The sequence below is a fragment of the Sinohyriopsis cumingii genome, chromosome 11 (assembly GCF_028554795.1).
Source record: "Sinohyriopsis cumingii isolate HCF-2022 chromosome 11, ASM2855479v2, whole genome shotgun sequence".
Classification (NCBI taxonomy): Eukaryota; Metazoa; Mollusca; class Bivalvia; order Unionida; family Unionidae; genus Sinohyriopsis; species Sinohyriopsis cumingii.
Window position 1 is genome coordinate 20416875 of NC_142971.1, and position 15375 is coordinate 20432249.

Consider the following 15375-nt stretch of genomic DNA (forward strand, 5'->3'; position numbering starts at 1 on the left):
TTGAACCCTGAGATTGTAAGGTCCATAGGAATAGCCAACAATGATGAGTCATTTGGTGGTAACCTATAAAGATTCTGATTGTGGAAGCAATTGAAAGAGGAATCTTCCATTGATAATTTTAACCTGATGTCAGAAATGTAGACCCTGTATGTGATGAAGAGAAATGAGGACATAAGTCCAGTGATAAAGGGCAGGAAACTTCAGTTTAATCTTGCAAGGCAGAGTCTCACTCATAGAAGTAAGATCTAATAACAACGTGGAACTTGAATGCTAGTTTCGTTGGTTATATACCCGTGAATTAGTTGGAGAACAATGATGATGATGGTGGCCCACTACACTTATGAGTCAGGTCCCGTTACTTCTAACATGTCGCTAAAAAGTAGAGTTTCTTTGATGGCAGAGGCTTGGGCAGGAGTGAAGAAACATCTCTTGAAATCTGAGGCCCCAAAATGGACAGCGTACACTGGTAGTATTGAGGTACCATGTGGTAAGATAGATTGATGAAGTATCCTTGTAAACTGTGGTTGTGGCCCATTACAATCAGAGTCATATGGCCAAGTCCAGTCATAGAGAAAAATAGCCAACCTGGGTTATACTTTCCTTAGAAGTGAAAAGACTCTTCTAACTTGTAATGGTATATCTTCCAAAAGTTGATTCTGGCTTTGTGAGGTCTCTCATGGTGAAAACATGTTTCTTAGCATCAGCAGAAGTAGTAACAGAAATATTCTTGGGATCTGACATCAATGCATAAATCAAGGGGGATATCACTCTGCCCAACCGCCAACTAGGTTAGCAGATAACTTTCAGCTTTCAGCAAAAAGTTTTTAACCTGAGAGGGCTGAATTTGCAAGGTAGTATTAGTTTTCCAAAAGAATGATGATAGTGTAATGTATTTAAGAAAGAAACTGTCACACAAAAAAATATAATAAACAAAATACAAAACAAATCTAAATGTTTACATGATGCAAGATTACAGGCAAAATAGTTCTTAGCTGACATATGAAAAACCAACTACCAGTATTTCCCCATGTGCAAGAAATATATACATATACATATGCATATACAAAGTAGCATGTATTATTATATGGTAAAGAAACTGTTATAAAAAGAAATATTATTTATAAAATAAAATACAAAACAAATATTGCAAATTTCAAGACAAAAATATTCTATATACAAACAATATGGATAATATTGAAATATATGAATAACTAATTATCATATATGTAATGAGAAGGTGTGATGCCAATGCTGTCAGGCTTGAAGTAGTATTGATCGCAAAAGTTTCTGAAAATAAGAGGGCATATATCATAAACCAATATATGAAAATAAAAACATAAATGGGGAAAACAGAAACAGAATACTAAAAACTGCTGACCAATACACAACATGCAAACACAAGCTACAAAAACATGCTGTCTTTTCTCTCCTCTTATTACATCTCTTCTATTTATTTCTTCCTTTTATTTTCTTAGCATATAAAACATAAAAAAATTATTTGAACCAAATGTAAAATGCACAGCCTGAAGACCATGATCTATAGAGACTGGGGGAGAGCAGAGTATAACCCCTGGGACAGAGATGGATGGAAATACCTGACTCCCATTAACAAATGTGGTGGTCAGGGTGATGCCCATCTATTTCCCTGACACAAGCTAAAAATGCTGTATGTTGTCCACACTTGTTCAGTATCAAACTCTTTATAAATTTTAGTTTGTTTTCTCCTCAAGAAACATGAAGTAAAAACTGCAATAAAGGTATATTATATTGGCCAGTCCATACTAGTACACAGGGTTTAAAACACATGACACAACATTTAAAGCATGCACTGGGCGAAAATAGATCACTGGCAAGGATCACTGTAAAGAAGCTATCTTAACATGTCAAGGTAATCAATCATAAGATGCAGTGCCTGATGAGGTGGGGGTGGGTATGAACCATAGTCACACAAAACAGTTATTTTAGGCCAGGAGGCAGAATGAATGGGGACCTGGAGGTGGGAACCTAAACAAGCTGGCCCCAATGAAAAAGTAAAAATGGAACCCTCTTCCAAAATAATATTAAATTTATTTTAAATTGCATCTCAAAATTCTTTTTTATTTTTTATGGATATAGCTACAACAATAGACTATGGGGAAAACATAAAGATATAAAATAAAGTTTCTGTTAGCTTATTATAGCTAGAGGTCTGAGACTCCACAAATAATAAAAATAAGTAAATGATCTGGTTGCAAGCCTAACTATTGATTAACCAGACTTGTAACAGTATGCCCCCATACACTAACTATTGATTAACCAAAATATAAACTAGACTTGTAACAGTATGTCCCCATGCACACAAAATAGTCCAAGTTCAGAAAGTTCTTAAACTTTACAAAGTTCACAAAAAAATGCTCAAACATATCCATATAAACGTCAGATGACATTAGGTCAAATGTTCCAGTGTAATCCTGTAAACAAGATTTCACTAAAAACATTCCAAGTCCAATTGGTAGTATGTATCTATGATAGGTATTTGAAAAGTTCTGCATATTAGTGCATTGTACATCAAAGTTATTTATTAGTAAACAGTGCATCTGTTCATCTACTCAGACTACTCATGAATATGTACCTCTACATACTATCTCAAATCTGATTATCCAATTATTAAATGAATCTTTGGATTCACTTCTCTGTATGTTGTTCATACAATGGAAAACTTCAATTCTAACTGTGTGGTGGCTTTCAAACTATCTGCCCCTTGTCATATCTCTGACTATGACTTGGAGCTAAATCTAGACTGTATGGAAGATGTGGCACAAATTGAATGCAGTGGTTCTTAAGGAAGTCTGTCACAATGGCATATTTCTGCACAAGTGATTTGTCTTAGAGCAGATGGAAATCTCGATACATATGCATAGATTGGTGTTTTGGTAGTGTTCCACAACTTTTGGGAACACTTTCGAGGCATACAAACATCAAGTGACACTAGCCAAGTGAAGCAGAGGTCCCTTAATATTCTGACCTTTAGCATAAAAAAATAATGCATATAAAACCCTCTAGACAGTCTGACCAGGTCAAGTGATTTGTGGTCTCTGTCCATTTGATTCGATTCAACATTAATTTTTTTTATATCTCGAGTCAGGTTCAAATGAGCACATCCACTTTGCATCATCTGTAACAATCTGATGAAAATATGTCTGGCCACTCTTTTTACTTTTGGTGACAGATGTTTGGAAATTACAACCTAAGTCTGGTTTAGATCATCCATCAACCAATGGAGAACCCATCTTACAGAAACTATTCTGAGCTTCAAATGATTCTTCAATATATTAAAAGCAGCTGAGGAATTAACGCCAATGATAAAGAAATATTTTCCACTGCGTATGGAGCATTTTTCATCTATAGCCCCCTTCACAGAAGCCACTTTCCCCATTCCGTTTGCAGACAACAGTCTTCTACAATGTGGGTCATCTTCAGCAGATCTGCGATCATTTTTAGAATGATGAAAACACCTTGAAATTGTATCATATGACAGATTTGCATCCACAAAGTCGATCCAGGCAGGCCTCTCATATCAGTATCTCTGTACCCTAAAAGTACTCAGGTCTTACATGCAGGCCTTTCATATCAGTCACAGTGTACCCTAAGAGCACACAGATTTTACATGCAGGCCTTTCATATCAGTCAGTGAGGACCCTAAGAGCACTCAGATTTTACAGTATGCTGCTCAGTAGCAGAATTGTTCTCCTTCAACATTTTTATGTCACTGTAATTTACCTATGTTACATAACATGCATATATATGCAGGTGTCCAGTGTACTGTATGTGCAGCTGGCATGCAGATTATTTTATAGAATGTTATTTTGTCTATTGATCAGCATTAAATTTACTGACAGATTCAAAGAAACAAAACATTATAACAAAATATTAGAACTTTCCAAATACCCTCATATATGTATGTATAACATTTAATGGCATGTACATCATTTAATGGCATGTATAACATTTAATGGCTTGTACCTCATTTCATGGCATGTTAGTTCTATACTGGCTATATGTGAAGCTGATTCAAAGATAAGATGTAAAAATGTAAAGATAAAGAAATAAATATATTTTAGGATGATAAACCTTTCCAAATATACATAAACTAGTAATACAACAGGATAAAGGGTACTATTTTACAAAATAAAGGTACAAAACATAAAATCCTGAAAATATGGGGTTCTAAAAATATGTAACAGTTTTTAAGTCTAAAATGTTTTACAAAATTTAATAAACCTTATCCAAAAATCATAAAAATCATCTAAATAGCATTTAAATTGAATTTTATATAAAGGTGTGTATGTATATATATATATATATATATATATATATATATATATATATATATATATATATATAATTTCATTTATCAGCTGAAGGTTTGTACACCTCACTAGACAGACAGGCACATGTACATGCAAGACCATCTCAGGAATTGACCCCCTCCCCTCAAGCAGTTGGGCAAAACTGAAACATCTGCAACAAATCAGCAGTTTATTCCAACATTAGGTTAATATTTTCACCCTTCTTCCCAGTCCATTGCCCATTCCAACTCCATCTTCAATAATCAGAAAGTTTAAAGTCTCCAACTTGAATGGTACAGGAAGAGTTTGAATCACATCAGAAGTCACAAAGTCTTCTTGCAAAAATATATGTAAAATTACGCTGAGACCTATTTCCTTCAGATGCATCGGTTTAAAAAATGTTTAGAAAAGCTAAGTGATTTTCAAACAAATAAAATTTCATTTGTAACAATATGGTTGCAGTATGAATTAAAATCATAACAGTGATGTGGAAACACTCTTACTCTGTACCTATGTAAAGTTTTTGTCAATGTGGTCATGTAGGTACATTTACTCATCTAAATTAAAATATTAAATAGTTTTGTAAAATTTAATATTAATATAGTTTAACCAAAACCTATTCCATCCTGATTATTCTGCATTTTAAATGTCACCAAAGAAAATTGTAGATAAAAATGACTGATTGCTATGGATTTTTACAATGATGGCATGGTACTAAAGTGGGTCAAGAAAAGAGGACGTTTTTTCACTTGCAGCATTCATTGTGACATCAAGGTTGTTTAAACCACGATCCATGTGAAGATATGACAGTAACTGTCAAGGGCCATAACTCTATACAAAATGGAGTAAGAAATCCCCAAAATGCATTTTTATATCTGCGAGACAACGTATACACCAAACTGCAGTAATTTAAAATTGATGGACAGAGGGCAATGACTCTGTCAAAATTGAACCTTAAAAGACAAGAGCTTCAAACCTTTGTATGTAGTAGGCAGTTCACCTACCAAATGGCATCCAATTATGTCTAAGGTTTACTGAGCTATGGTAATAAGAAGAATTGTGAATGGATTGAGAGATGGTTGGATGAATGGAAAAGGTGAAAACTATAGGACTATATCATCTCTATTTAAGGACTCAAAAATAAAAGCATCTTATGCTAGCATTAACAATATAACTTTTCCAGTAAATTTACAATCAATCTGACACTTTTAAAATGAGAAGAGTACACAAAATGATCACCCATACTCCAGTGTATAAATACAGTGGAACTTCACTATTACCAGCCACCTTAGAGGTTGGATAATTTTGCCTTCTTAAGGGAGGTGAATGCTTAGGGCTGGTACAGTATCAGAGATAAATGACAGCTGCAAAAATCAGACACTGTCAGTATGAGATTTAAGTGGGTTTCCCATTATGATTGGTCAGAAGGTATTGGTAAGGGCTATGCATTATTATCAAAAAAATCCCCATGGCCTCAAGAACAATTCTTCTTTTTTGGAGACTGTTTCATAAAGAATTCTGCCTTTCTCAGCTTGCCTTCACTGTATGGAGGGTAACGTGCACTGAAACAAAAGACACTCTTCTTCAAAACTGTTTCTACAAAATGTCAAACTTTTTAACAGAAAAATAAAAGCTGATTACAAAGGCTCATGACAAGCTGAGTGTCATGATTCAAAAGGCTCATGACAAGTATCATCATTGAAAGGTTTTGATAAGTATCATGATTTGAAAAGCTCTTGACAAGTTGAGTATCATGATTAAGAATACCTCATGACAAGACAAGTATCATGATATCAAAAGAAAAATGGTTCATGACAAGTTGAGTATCATGATTAAAAAGGTTCATGACAAGTTGAGTATCATGATGAAAAAAGGCTCACAACAATCATTTATTAGATATAATTGCCTACATGATGTGAAGTAGGTAATTAACATAAAGAACCCATTTCAACAACAAACATTGGTCCAATTTAAACTTAAATCTATATATAACTGTCTAACCTAGTTGCTTTGGATAAAATTAAAACTTAGAAAACTGTTCATGAAATAGTCTGCTTTCTGTTGTTGGAACCTGTGCTTATATTACAAAGTCTAAGAAAAAACAGTTTTGTAGTGGTGATCTCTCTCTCTCTCTCTCTCTCTCTCTCTCTCTCTCTCTCATGCATAAACAACTAAAGAAAAGTGAGAAATAACTTACTCATTTAATGATTCAAACTTGTATCCTCGATGCAAAACAGCCTTTTTGTGAGAAAATGTTTCAAAGGAGAATTTGCCATGATAGCTTCCCATTCCACTGTGTCCCACCCCTCCAAAAGGTAATGACGGAACTGAAATGGAAAGGAAGAATAACTTCACTTTTAAAGGAAGATGGATCTAAAAACTGCAAAACTGAAATATAAATCAACTACTTTGGTAACCACTTCAACTTCTATTTTGTGACTGAATGAAAAGGAATAAAAATCTCACTAAGGGACTGACACCTTAGTGTCAAAAAAAGAATTTCCAGGAATTCAAGATAAAACCATTTCTTTTTTAAACACTGAATGTTGAAACCATCTCTGATATTTTAAGTGGCAAGATTTACCAATTAACCACTGTAGCAGTCATTCTGGTTGCAAAATCAGCACCATCTACATTAAGGACAAAGTAAACACCATTAGAAGACTTTGGGTGAAACTTCCATGCCAATTTTGAAGAATTAGAGACAAGATTTAAAATATTTTCTTTGCAATGTCTCTGAGGCACTATCTTCATTTAGAACCAACTAGATATCATGGGAGCCATACTGGCTGTCAGATTGGCACCATTTCCATTTAGAACCAACTAGATATCATGGGAGCCATACTGGCTGTCAGATTGGCACCATTTCCATTTAGAATCAACTAGATATCATGGGAGCCATACTGGCTGTCAGACTGGCACCATTTCCATTTAGAACCAACTAGATATCATGGGAGCCATACTGGCTGCCAGATTGGCACCATTTCCATTTAGAACCAACTAGATATCATGGAAGCCATACTGGCTGTCAGATTGGCACCATTTCCATTTAGAATCAAATAGTTCATCACAAGACGTCTTTAGTGAAAACCACATTCAAGAGCAGCGATAACAAGATTTTCAAGATGGCTGCTACTTGACGTCTGAGCAAAACCAGCTTCCTTTCAGATCAACTAGACCTTAGGGTGAATATATGTGTAAAGTTTAATGGCATTCCTCCAAGTAGTTTTAGGAGAAGAAGGGATAACAAGCTTGTGTGAATGGGCAGACGGACATTGGATGACAGACTATGGACATAAAGACATCCATAAGCTGACCTTGTCTATCACACCAGTAGAGCTATAAACAGTAAATAAAAAACCATAGCAATAATAATTGCAAAAATATCACCTCACAGCCAATTGAACATCATAGGTAAATTAACCTGGTCCTTATAGATATATGTTTGAAAAGTAACCTACTTTTAATTCTCTGGTCTAATGATGGCCTTTACAAGAAGGTTAGACTGCTTGAAACAAGCTTAGTTGTTTGCAACATTTCTAAACCAAAATTACCTCTGCAACCTCAATTCACTTAAAAAATCAAAACTCACCTTGTTGTTTATTTATAATAAGTGCTAGCTTATTGTTATGTATATTTAATTTGCATTGTTTGTTAGGATTTGTATTTCATTATATTCTATGGATAATTGTATTTTGGACTAACCTTGTCCAAAATCAAGTTCATTTTCTACCTGACCTGAATCATTGATTTTTTTAAAAATTCTGTAAACAATTCATACATAGCCAATTACCTTGCATGGTACATCCAATATTTATTACAATGCAATTATCTTGCATGGTACATCCAATGCTCATTACAATCCAATTAGCTTGCACAGTACATCCAATGCTCATTATGATGCGTTTAGCTTACATGGAACATCCAATACTTATTACAATGCATTTAGTTTGCACAGTGCATCCAATGCTCATTACAATGCAGTTATCTTGCATGAATCATCCAATACTCATTGCAATTCAGTTAGCTTGCATGGTGCATCCAATACTCATTACAATGCAGTTAGCTTGCACGGTACATCCAATACTCATTACAATACAATCAGCTTACATGGTGCATCCAATACTCATTACAATGCATTTAGCTTACATGGTGCATCCAATACTCATTGCAATGTAATTAGCTTGCATCGTACATCCAATACTCATTGCAATTTAATTAGCTTGCATGGTGCATCCAATACTCATTACAATGCAGTTAGCTTGCATGGCACATCCAATACTCACTACAATACAATCAGCTTACATGGTGCATCCAATGCTCATTACAATGCAATTAGCTTACATCATACATCCAATACTCATTGCAATTCAATTAGCTTGCATGATGCATCCAATACTTATTACAATGCATTTAGCTTGCATGGTGCATCCAATGCTCATTACAATGCAATTATCTTGCATGGTGCATCTGATACTCATTGCAATACAATTAGCTTGTATGGTACATCCAATACTTATTACAATGCATTTAGCTTGCATGGTACATCCAATACTTATTACAATGCAATTATCTTGCATGGTGCATCCAAAGCTCATTACAATGCAGTTAGTTTGCACAGTACATCCAAAACTCATTACAATGTAATTAGCTTGCATGGCACATCCAATACTTATTACAATGCATTTATCTTGCATGGTGCATCCAATGCTCATTACAATGCATTTAGCTTGCATGGTGCATCCAATACTTATTACAATACAATTATCTTGCATGGTGCATCCAAAGCTCATTACAATGCATTTAGCTTGCATGGTGAATCCAATACTCATTGCAATACAATTAGCTTGCATGGTACATCCAATACTTATTACAATGCATTTAGCTTGCATGGTGCATCCAATGCTCATTACAATGCAGTTATCTTGCATGGTGAATCCAATACTCATTGCAATACAATTAGCTTGCATGGTACATCCAATACTTATTACAATGCATTTAGCTTGCATGGTACATCCAATACTTATTACAATACAATTATCTTGCATGGTGTATCAAATACTCATTGCAATACAATTAGCTTGCATGGTACATCCAATACTTATTACAATGCATTTAGCTTGCATGGTGCATCCAATGCTCATTACAATGCATTTAGCTTGCATGGTGCATCCAATACTCATTATAATGCAATTAGCTTGCATGGTGCATCCAATTGCAAATGAATACAAATACTGCTTTAATTCTGCATATTTCTGAATAATTATATCAATTATATGACCTTACTTACACAAAGTTTTCAAAGTATTTTGACTGTCAAGAACAAAAACCTGCAAGTTATAAAGATTTAGGCACCACTTCTGTAAACAAATCAACTGCAAAATTCTCAGTCAACATGGCCCCTAATTCTTGATAAATCTGATGTATAAAACTAACACTTAAAGAAAAGAGCCTCAGCATCATTTATTCTCCAACTTGAAATGTATTTGTCATTAAAATTAAATAGGTACAATAAAAAATGAAACTTAGACAATTCTGAAAGATCCACGATGCTAAATTTATTCTAGATATTGTTCCTTTAATTTTTTTAATCAGTATTAACATGCCAAAACTAAATGTACCAAGAGATTAAATTAAATTACACAAACGCTATTTAGGCTTACCTGTTAAATGCATGACTGTGTCATTGATACAAACTGAACCACTGCTTGTACTGGTCAGAAATTTCTGAATTACTCTCTTGTTATTGGAAAACAGATACAGTGCCAATGGCTTCTCTCTGGAAAATTTATAATGAGACATATATACTTCATGTATAGATTCTGTTTACATAATGAACACAATAAGTTTGTGATTAAAAATTCTTAAGCACTTAATATAGGCTATAAATACAGAATAATATCAAACAAAACAATTTGCTCTTTAATGACTATAACTGACAATAAGAATAGTAAAAATCTCCTGTAATCTTCAGATTTGTACTACTGTTGCTAAATATTATTTTCCCTTTGTTTTACTTTCTTCATAGCTAGGGTATATGTTGCAACTGTATTTCGAAATTTGATTTCTTTCAACAAGGCCATCTGAGAAAAAAAAAACCTCTCATGCAATTCACAACAAGAGTATCATGAATACCAACCACATTATATGCCAGCCCAATATTTACTTTTCCTCTATGGTGATAACTGGAATTTATATGGATTAACCACTTTTCCTCTTTAAGCCACTAGTGACCATGACATTTTAACCCCAAATTCAACAGGATATTCCTTCCCCATGTGTAAACCATCTACAAAGATCAGTCCAGGTCTATGGTGCAGAACTAACATTGTTGTATAAAAGCTTTTCTGCTTTCAGTCAGATACCTTGACCTTTAGACCCCAAATCACTAGGCTTCTTTCTTACCCCAAGTGCAAGCTTTCCACAACGATTTGACCTGGTACATGAGGTAGAACTAATGTCATTGTGCAGAAACCATTTGTGTTCTTTCAGTCACAGTACCAGTGACCTTTGACCTTTTGACCCTGAAATCATACTCATCTCAAGTGCAAACTGTTCACAAAGTTTGGTGAAAATAGATGCTGTGTAGAAATGAAATTATTGTGCTGAAGCCATTTGTTTTCTTTCAGTTACAGTGACCTTGCAGAGTTCTTCATGGGATTTTGAAAGTTGTGGTCCAGTCTCCTTTCTTAAAAAGTTAAAATCTCAGTCAAAAGGAGTCCTAATAAGGTACTTTTTTCCTTGCTATAATTCAAAACTTATTCATATATTGTTGAGTCACCAGTATACTTGTCAACAGATTGCTGATGCTCATTCATTGCGAAATATTTAGAATTATAGTACAAGAAAACCAAAGCAAAAACGGTGATATATATGGCCGTAATGTTACAACTACAACAATTCTTCTCAATAGCTTTACCTTGCTATTTTTAATTTTATGTGCATCTTGAAAGAATCAAGGAAGAGATCCTTTTCTGTATTAATTTATTTAAATAGTTTAATTTGATTTCAAATCAAAAAATTTACCAAGACATTGCAAGAAAAAAAACAAATGACCACATTCCATTAACATTTTTTATTTCATCTTTAAGTATCACAGCCAAACATACTACATTAACTTTCTTCTTTAAAAAAAAACTTTTCACAGTGTGTTTAACATCAATATCCTAAATTTCAGGACCTTCCTCCATCACCCTGTTTAAAGGTAGACAGACATTTGTCTATGATTACATGTCAAGAAATCTTGCTCACAAATCACAAATGTTATTGGGGAAACCTACAACACTTCAGCTACAATAGAAAAAGTCTGGAAATAAGTCTGAATGCATAAAGCTAACAATGTTCCATTGTTTTCTTATTATATGGCCAACAGAAATGTCCTATTTCATGATTCATTCCAAAACTCTATCTGTCTCTTTGATGCTCTGTTTTTATTTAACAAAGTTGGATACATTAACTACTTCCTGTTGACCAATCATGTGACAAATGCAGCTGTGCTTCTGGCACCAAAGAAATTATGTACACATGATAATCATTCAAATATGAAAGTATATCTGTACTTGACAAAGAAAAAAGTCTGTGATGGGACACAAATATGAGTGATTAAAAGTGCTGCATAATATTGCTTATCAAAGCGAGGTGCAATTGTAAATTGTGTGTGTAATGAGTCGTTTGACCAAACTGATCACTTAAGACAAAGGCATTCTATTAAAGGGCATCTTAATCTCGTTGTCTGCTAAGATTTAAGTTATGTTGCATCACTTAACAGTCACAAGAACTTTGTTTGACAGCTTGCACATTGATAATTCAAATGAAAGAGAAGTCTGCCAACAACAATAAAATTGCATACTATGAACACAGCTGTTGGAATTTTCATGCAAGTAATTAAGATTGTATTCAAATGTCTAGTGGATTTTAAAGATGAAAACTTGGTGTGTTTTGTTTTAATAGTGTGTGTGTGTGTGTGTGTGTGTGTGTGTGTGTGTGTGTGTGTGTGTGATGATATGTGACAATATAATGTCTACCAACTATTTTCTGCTTGAATGATTATCAAATGCTTCAAAGAAAACATATTTTATTTTTTCAGTCTAAATTTAATTTCCAGTAATTTTCTTAAGGCCTATATGACTTGATAACTTAATCTAACTGAACATCATCATGACTTCAGTAACACACACTGACCCCTCCTTGGACCTCAAATTAAGTTTAGAGTCTCAACTCTCCCCCTGCAACATAGTCCAAGTTTCCTCTGACCCGTACCACCCCATTTTTGATATTTGGACATTTTTGTTGGAGTGTAGGGTCAGACTCCATTTCCTATTGAAAAGTTGGAATTCGCCAACACAATTTGTGTAGGCTGTGAGATTTGCATAGTCATGTGACTCAGAATGCAAATGGCCAGATCCAGGTCAAATGTCAGCAACGACGTACATTCATCTCGTCTGTCAGCAGATTAAAAACATGACGAATGCTATGCTCATGATTTTTGTGAAAATAAATCATATTCCTATTGATTTCATGCAGGTATATATCGATGAAAGGTCATTCAAGTTTGCTGGGCCGGCTAGTAAGCAGCTACCCCAAGCCGACACCAAATGGTGTGAATTCCAACTTTTTTTATAGGGAATGGACTCTGACCCTACACCCCAACATAAATGTCCAAATATCAAAAATGGGGTGACAAGGGTCAGAGGAAACTCAGACTACCTGCAACACTGTCTGGGAGTGTGGCAGGTCTACAATACATACAAACTTTGTAACATCATGATTATCTCTGTGACATTGTGCTGCAAATTGTTGGGGTCACTTATCTTTTTTCCAAGACCATATAGAAACAACCACATTTTGACATGAAATAAGACAAGTCATTTATTGCACATACATTGTCCTTAATGTCCTTTGGAATATGTCCTTTCCTCGTGGCGACTTAGGTTGTGATTCATAACTTAGAAACTATCCATCATCCCACCTTTAAAGCATATACACTTACTTGGCCTTTTGAAGAGAATTTAAAATGTACAGTCAGCATGGATTTCTGGAACAGACCTTACCCCTTTAGGGGCCCATGCCTGGAGTCATATAATGGAAACCATTGTGGTCCTCACCCAAGGGAAATTCAGTGGATGAATGGTCAAGTTGTTGACCTTATGACCAGAAGGCTGCAGATACAATTCCATACATCTGATCAGTCTTTATCCTAATTAATATGTGTGGGTGTTGCTCATAATCAACAGTCTTTATCCTCATTAACATGTGTGGGTGTTGCTCATAATCGACAGTCTTTATCCTCATTAATATGTGTGCATGTTGCTCATAATCGACAGTCTTTATCCTAATTAACATGTGTGGGTGTTGCTCATAATCGACAGTCTTTATCCTCATTAACATGTGTGGGTGTTGCTCATAATCGACAGTCTTTATCCACATTAACATGTGTGGGTGTTTCTCATAATCGACAGACTTTATCCTCATTAACATGTGTGGGTGTTGCTCATAATCAACAGTCTTTATCCTCATTAACATGTGTGGGTGTTGCTCATAATCGACAGTCTTTATCCTCATTAACATGTGTGGGTGTTGCTCATAATCGACAGTCTTTATCCTCATTAACATGTGTGGGTGTTGCTCATAATCTAGTCTTTATCCTCATTAACATGTGTGGGTGTTGCTCATAATCGACAGTCTTTATCCTCATTAACGTGTGGGTGTTGCTCATAATCGACAGTCTTTATCCTCATTAACATGTGTGGGTGTTGCTCATAATCGACACTTTATCCTCATTAACATGTGTGGGTGTTGCTCATAATCGACAGTCTTTATCCTCATTAACATGTGTGGGCAGAGGCGTAGCTATGATATTTTGCGCCCGGGGACGAACTATAAAATTGGCGCCCCAGCCCCCTCCCCGTTTAATCACATTTTTGAATATTACCCTTGTTTACTTATTATAATGTAACGTTGTAAGCCTCATTTTGGCGCCCCTGTACCTTGGCGCCCGGGGACATATGTACCCCCCTGCCCCCCCCCAGCTATGCCTCTGTGTGTGGGTGTTGCTCATAATCGACAGTCTTTATCCTCATTAACATGTGTAGGTGTTGCTCATAATTGACAGTCTTTATCCTCATTAACATGTGTGGGTGTTGCTCATAATCTAGTCTTTATCCTCATTAACATGGGTGGGTGTTGCTCATAATTGACAGTCTTTATCCTCGTTAACATGTGTGGGTGTTGCTCATAATTGACAGTCTTTATCCTCATTAACATGTGTGGGTGTTGCTCATAATCGACAGTCTTTATCCTCATTAACATTGTGGGTGTTGCTCATAATCGACAGTCTTTATCCTCATTAACATGTGTGGGTGTTGCTCATAATCTAGTCTTTATCCTTATTAATATGCATGGGTGTTCCTCATAATCAACATTCTTTATCCTCATTAACATGTGTGGGTGTTGCTCATAATCTAGTCTTTATCCTCATTAACATGTGTGGGTGTTGCTCATAATTGACAGTCTTTATCCTCATTAACATGTGTGGGTGTTGCTCATAATCGACAGACTTTATCCTCATTAACATGTGTGGGTGTTGCTCATAATCAACATTCTTTATCCTCATTAACATGTGTGGGTGTTGCTCATAATCGACAGTCTTTATCCTCATTAACATGTGTAGGTGTTGCTCATAATCTAGTCTTTATCCTCATTAACATGTGTGGGTGTTGCTCATAATCGACAGTCTTTATCCTCATTAACATGTGTGGGTGTTGCTCATAATCAACATTCTTTATCCTCATTAACATGTGTGGGTGTTGCTCATAACACTGGTCAACAGTGAAATCATTACTGACTTGAAAAGGCCCTAATCTGTAGTATTTTGGTGTGCCGAACACGAATATAACCGTGAAAAATTTGTATTGGCTCTCGTTTTGAAGATATTCATATACCTCATTTTCTATGTTTCACTGTGTAAATTTCTCCAGTAGGACTGCAGCAACATCCGGAATAATGATGTAACATTGCATAATACCATCATGCTCACATCATCCACAGT

At 35.2% G+C, this 15375-nt stretch overlaps 1 protein-coding gene across 3 annotated transcripts in view; it reads right to left on the bottom strand.

Moving 5' to 3' along the window:
- Positions 1-942: 942 nt before the first annotated feature.
- Positions 943-15375, bottom strand: part of LOC149787714 (aldehyde dehydrogenase family 3 member B1-like) — an 84011-nt gene continuing 69578 nt past the window's right edge. For all 3 annotated transcript variants that reach the window (XM_089973909.1, XM_089973910.1, XM_089973911.1), the window contains 3 exons: positions 9992-10107; positions 6526-6655; positions 943-5890 (listed from right to left, as the gene is read on the bottom strand). In XM_089973909.1, the coding sequence (XP_089830035.1) occupies positions 5803-5890; positions 6526-6655; positions 9992-10107 (334 nt within the window). In that variant the 3' untranslated portion in view covers positions 943-5802. The remainder of the gene's footprint in view (positions 5891-6525; positions 6656-9991; positions 10108-15375) is intronic.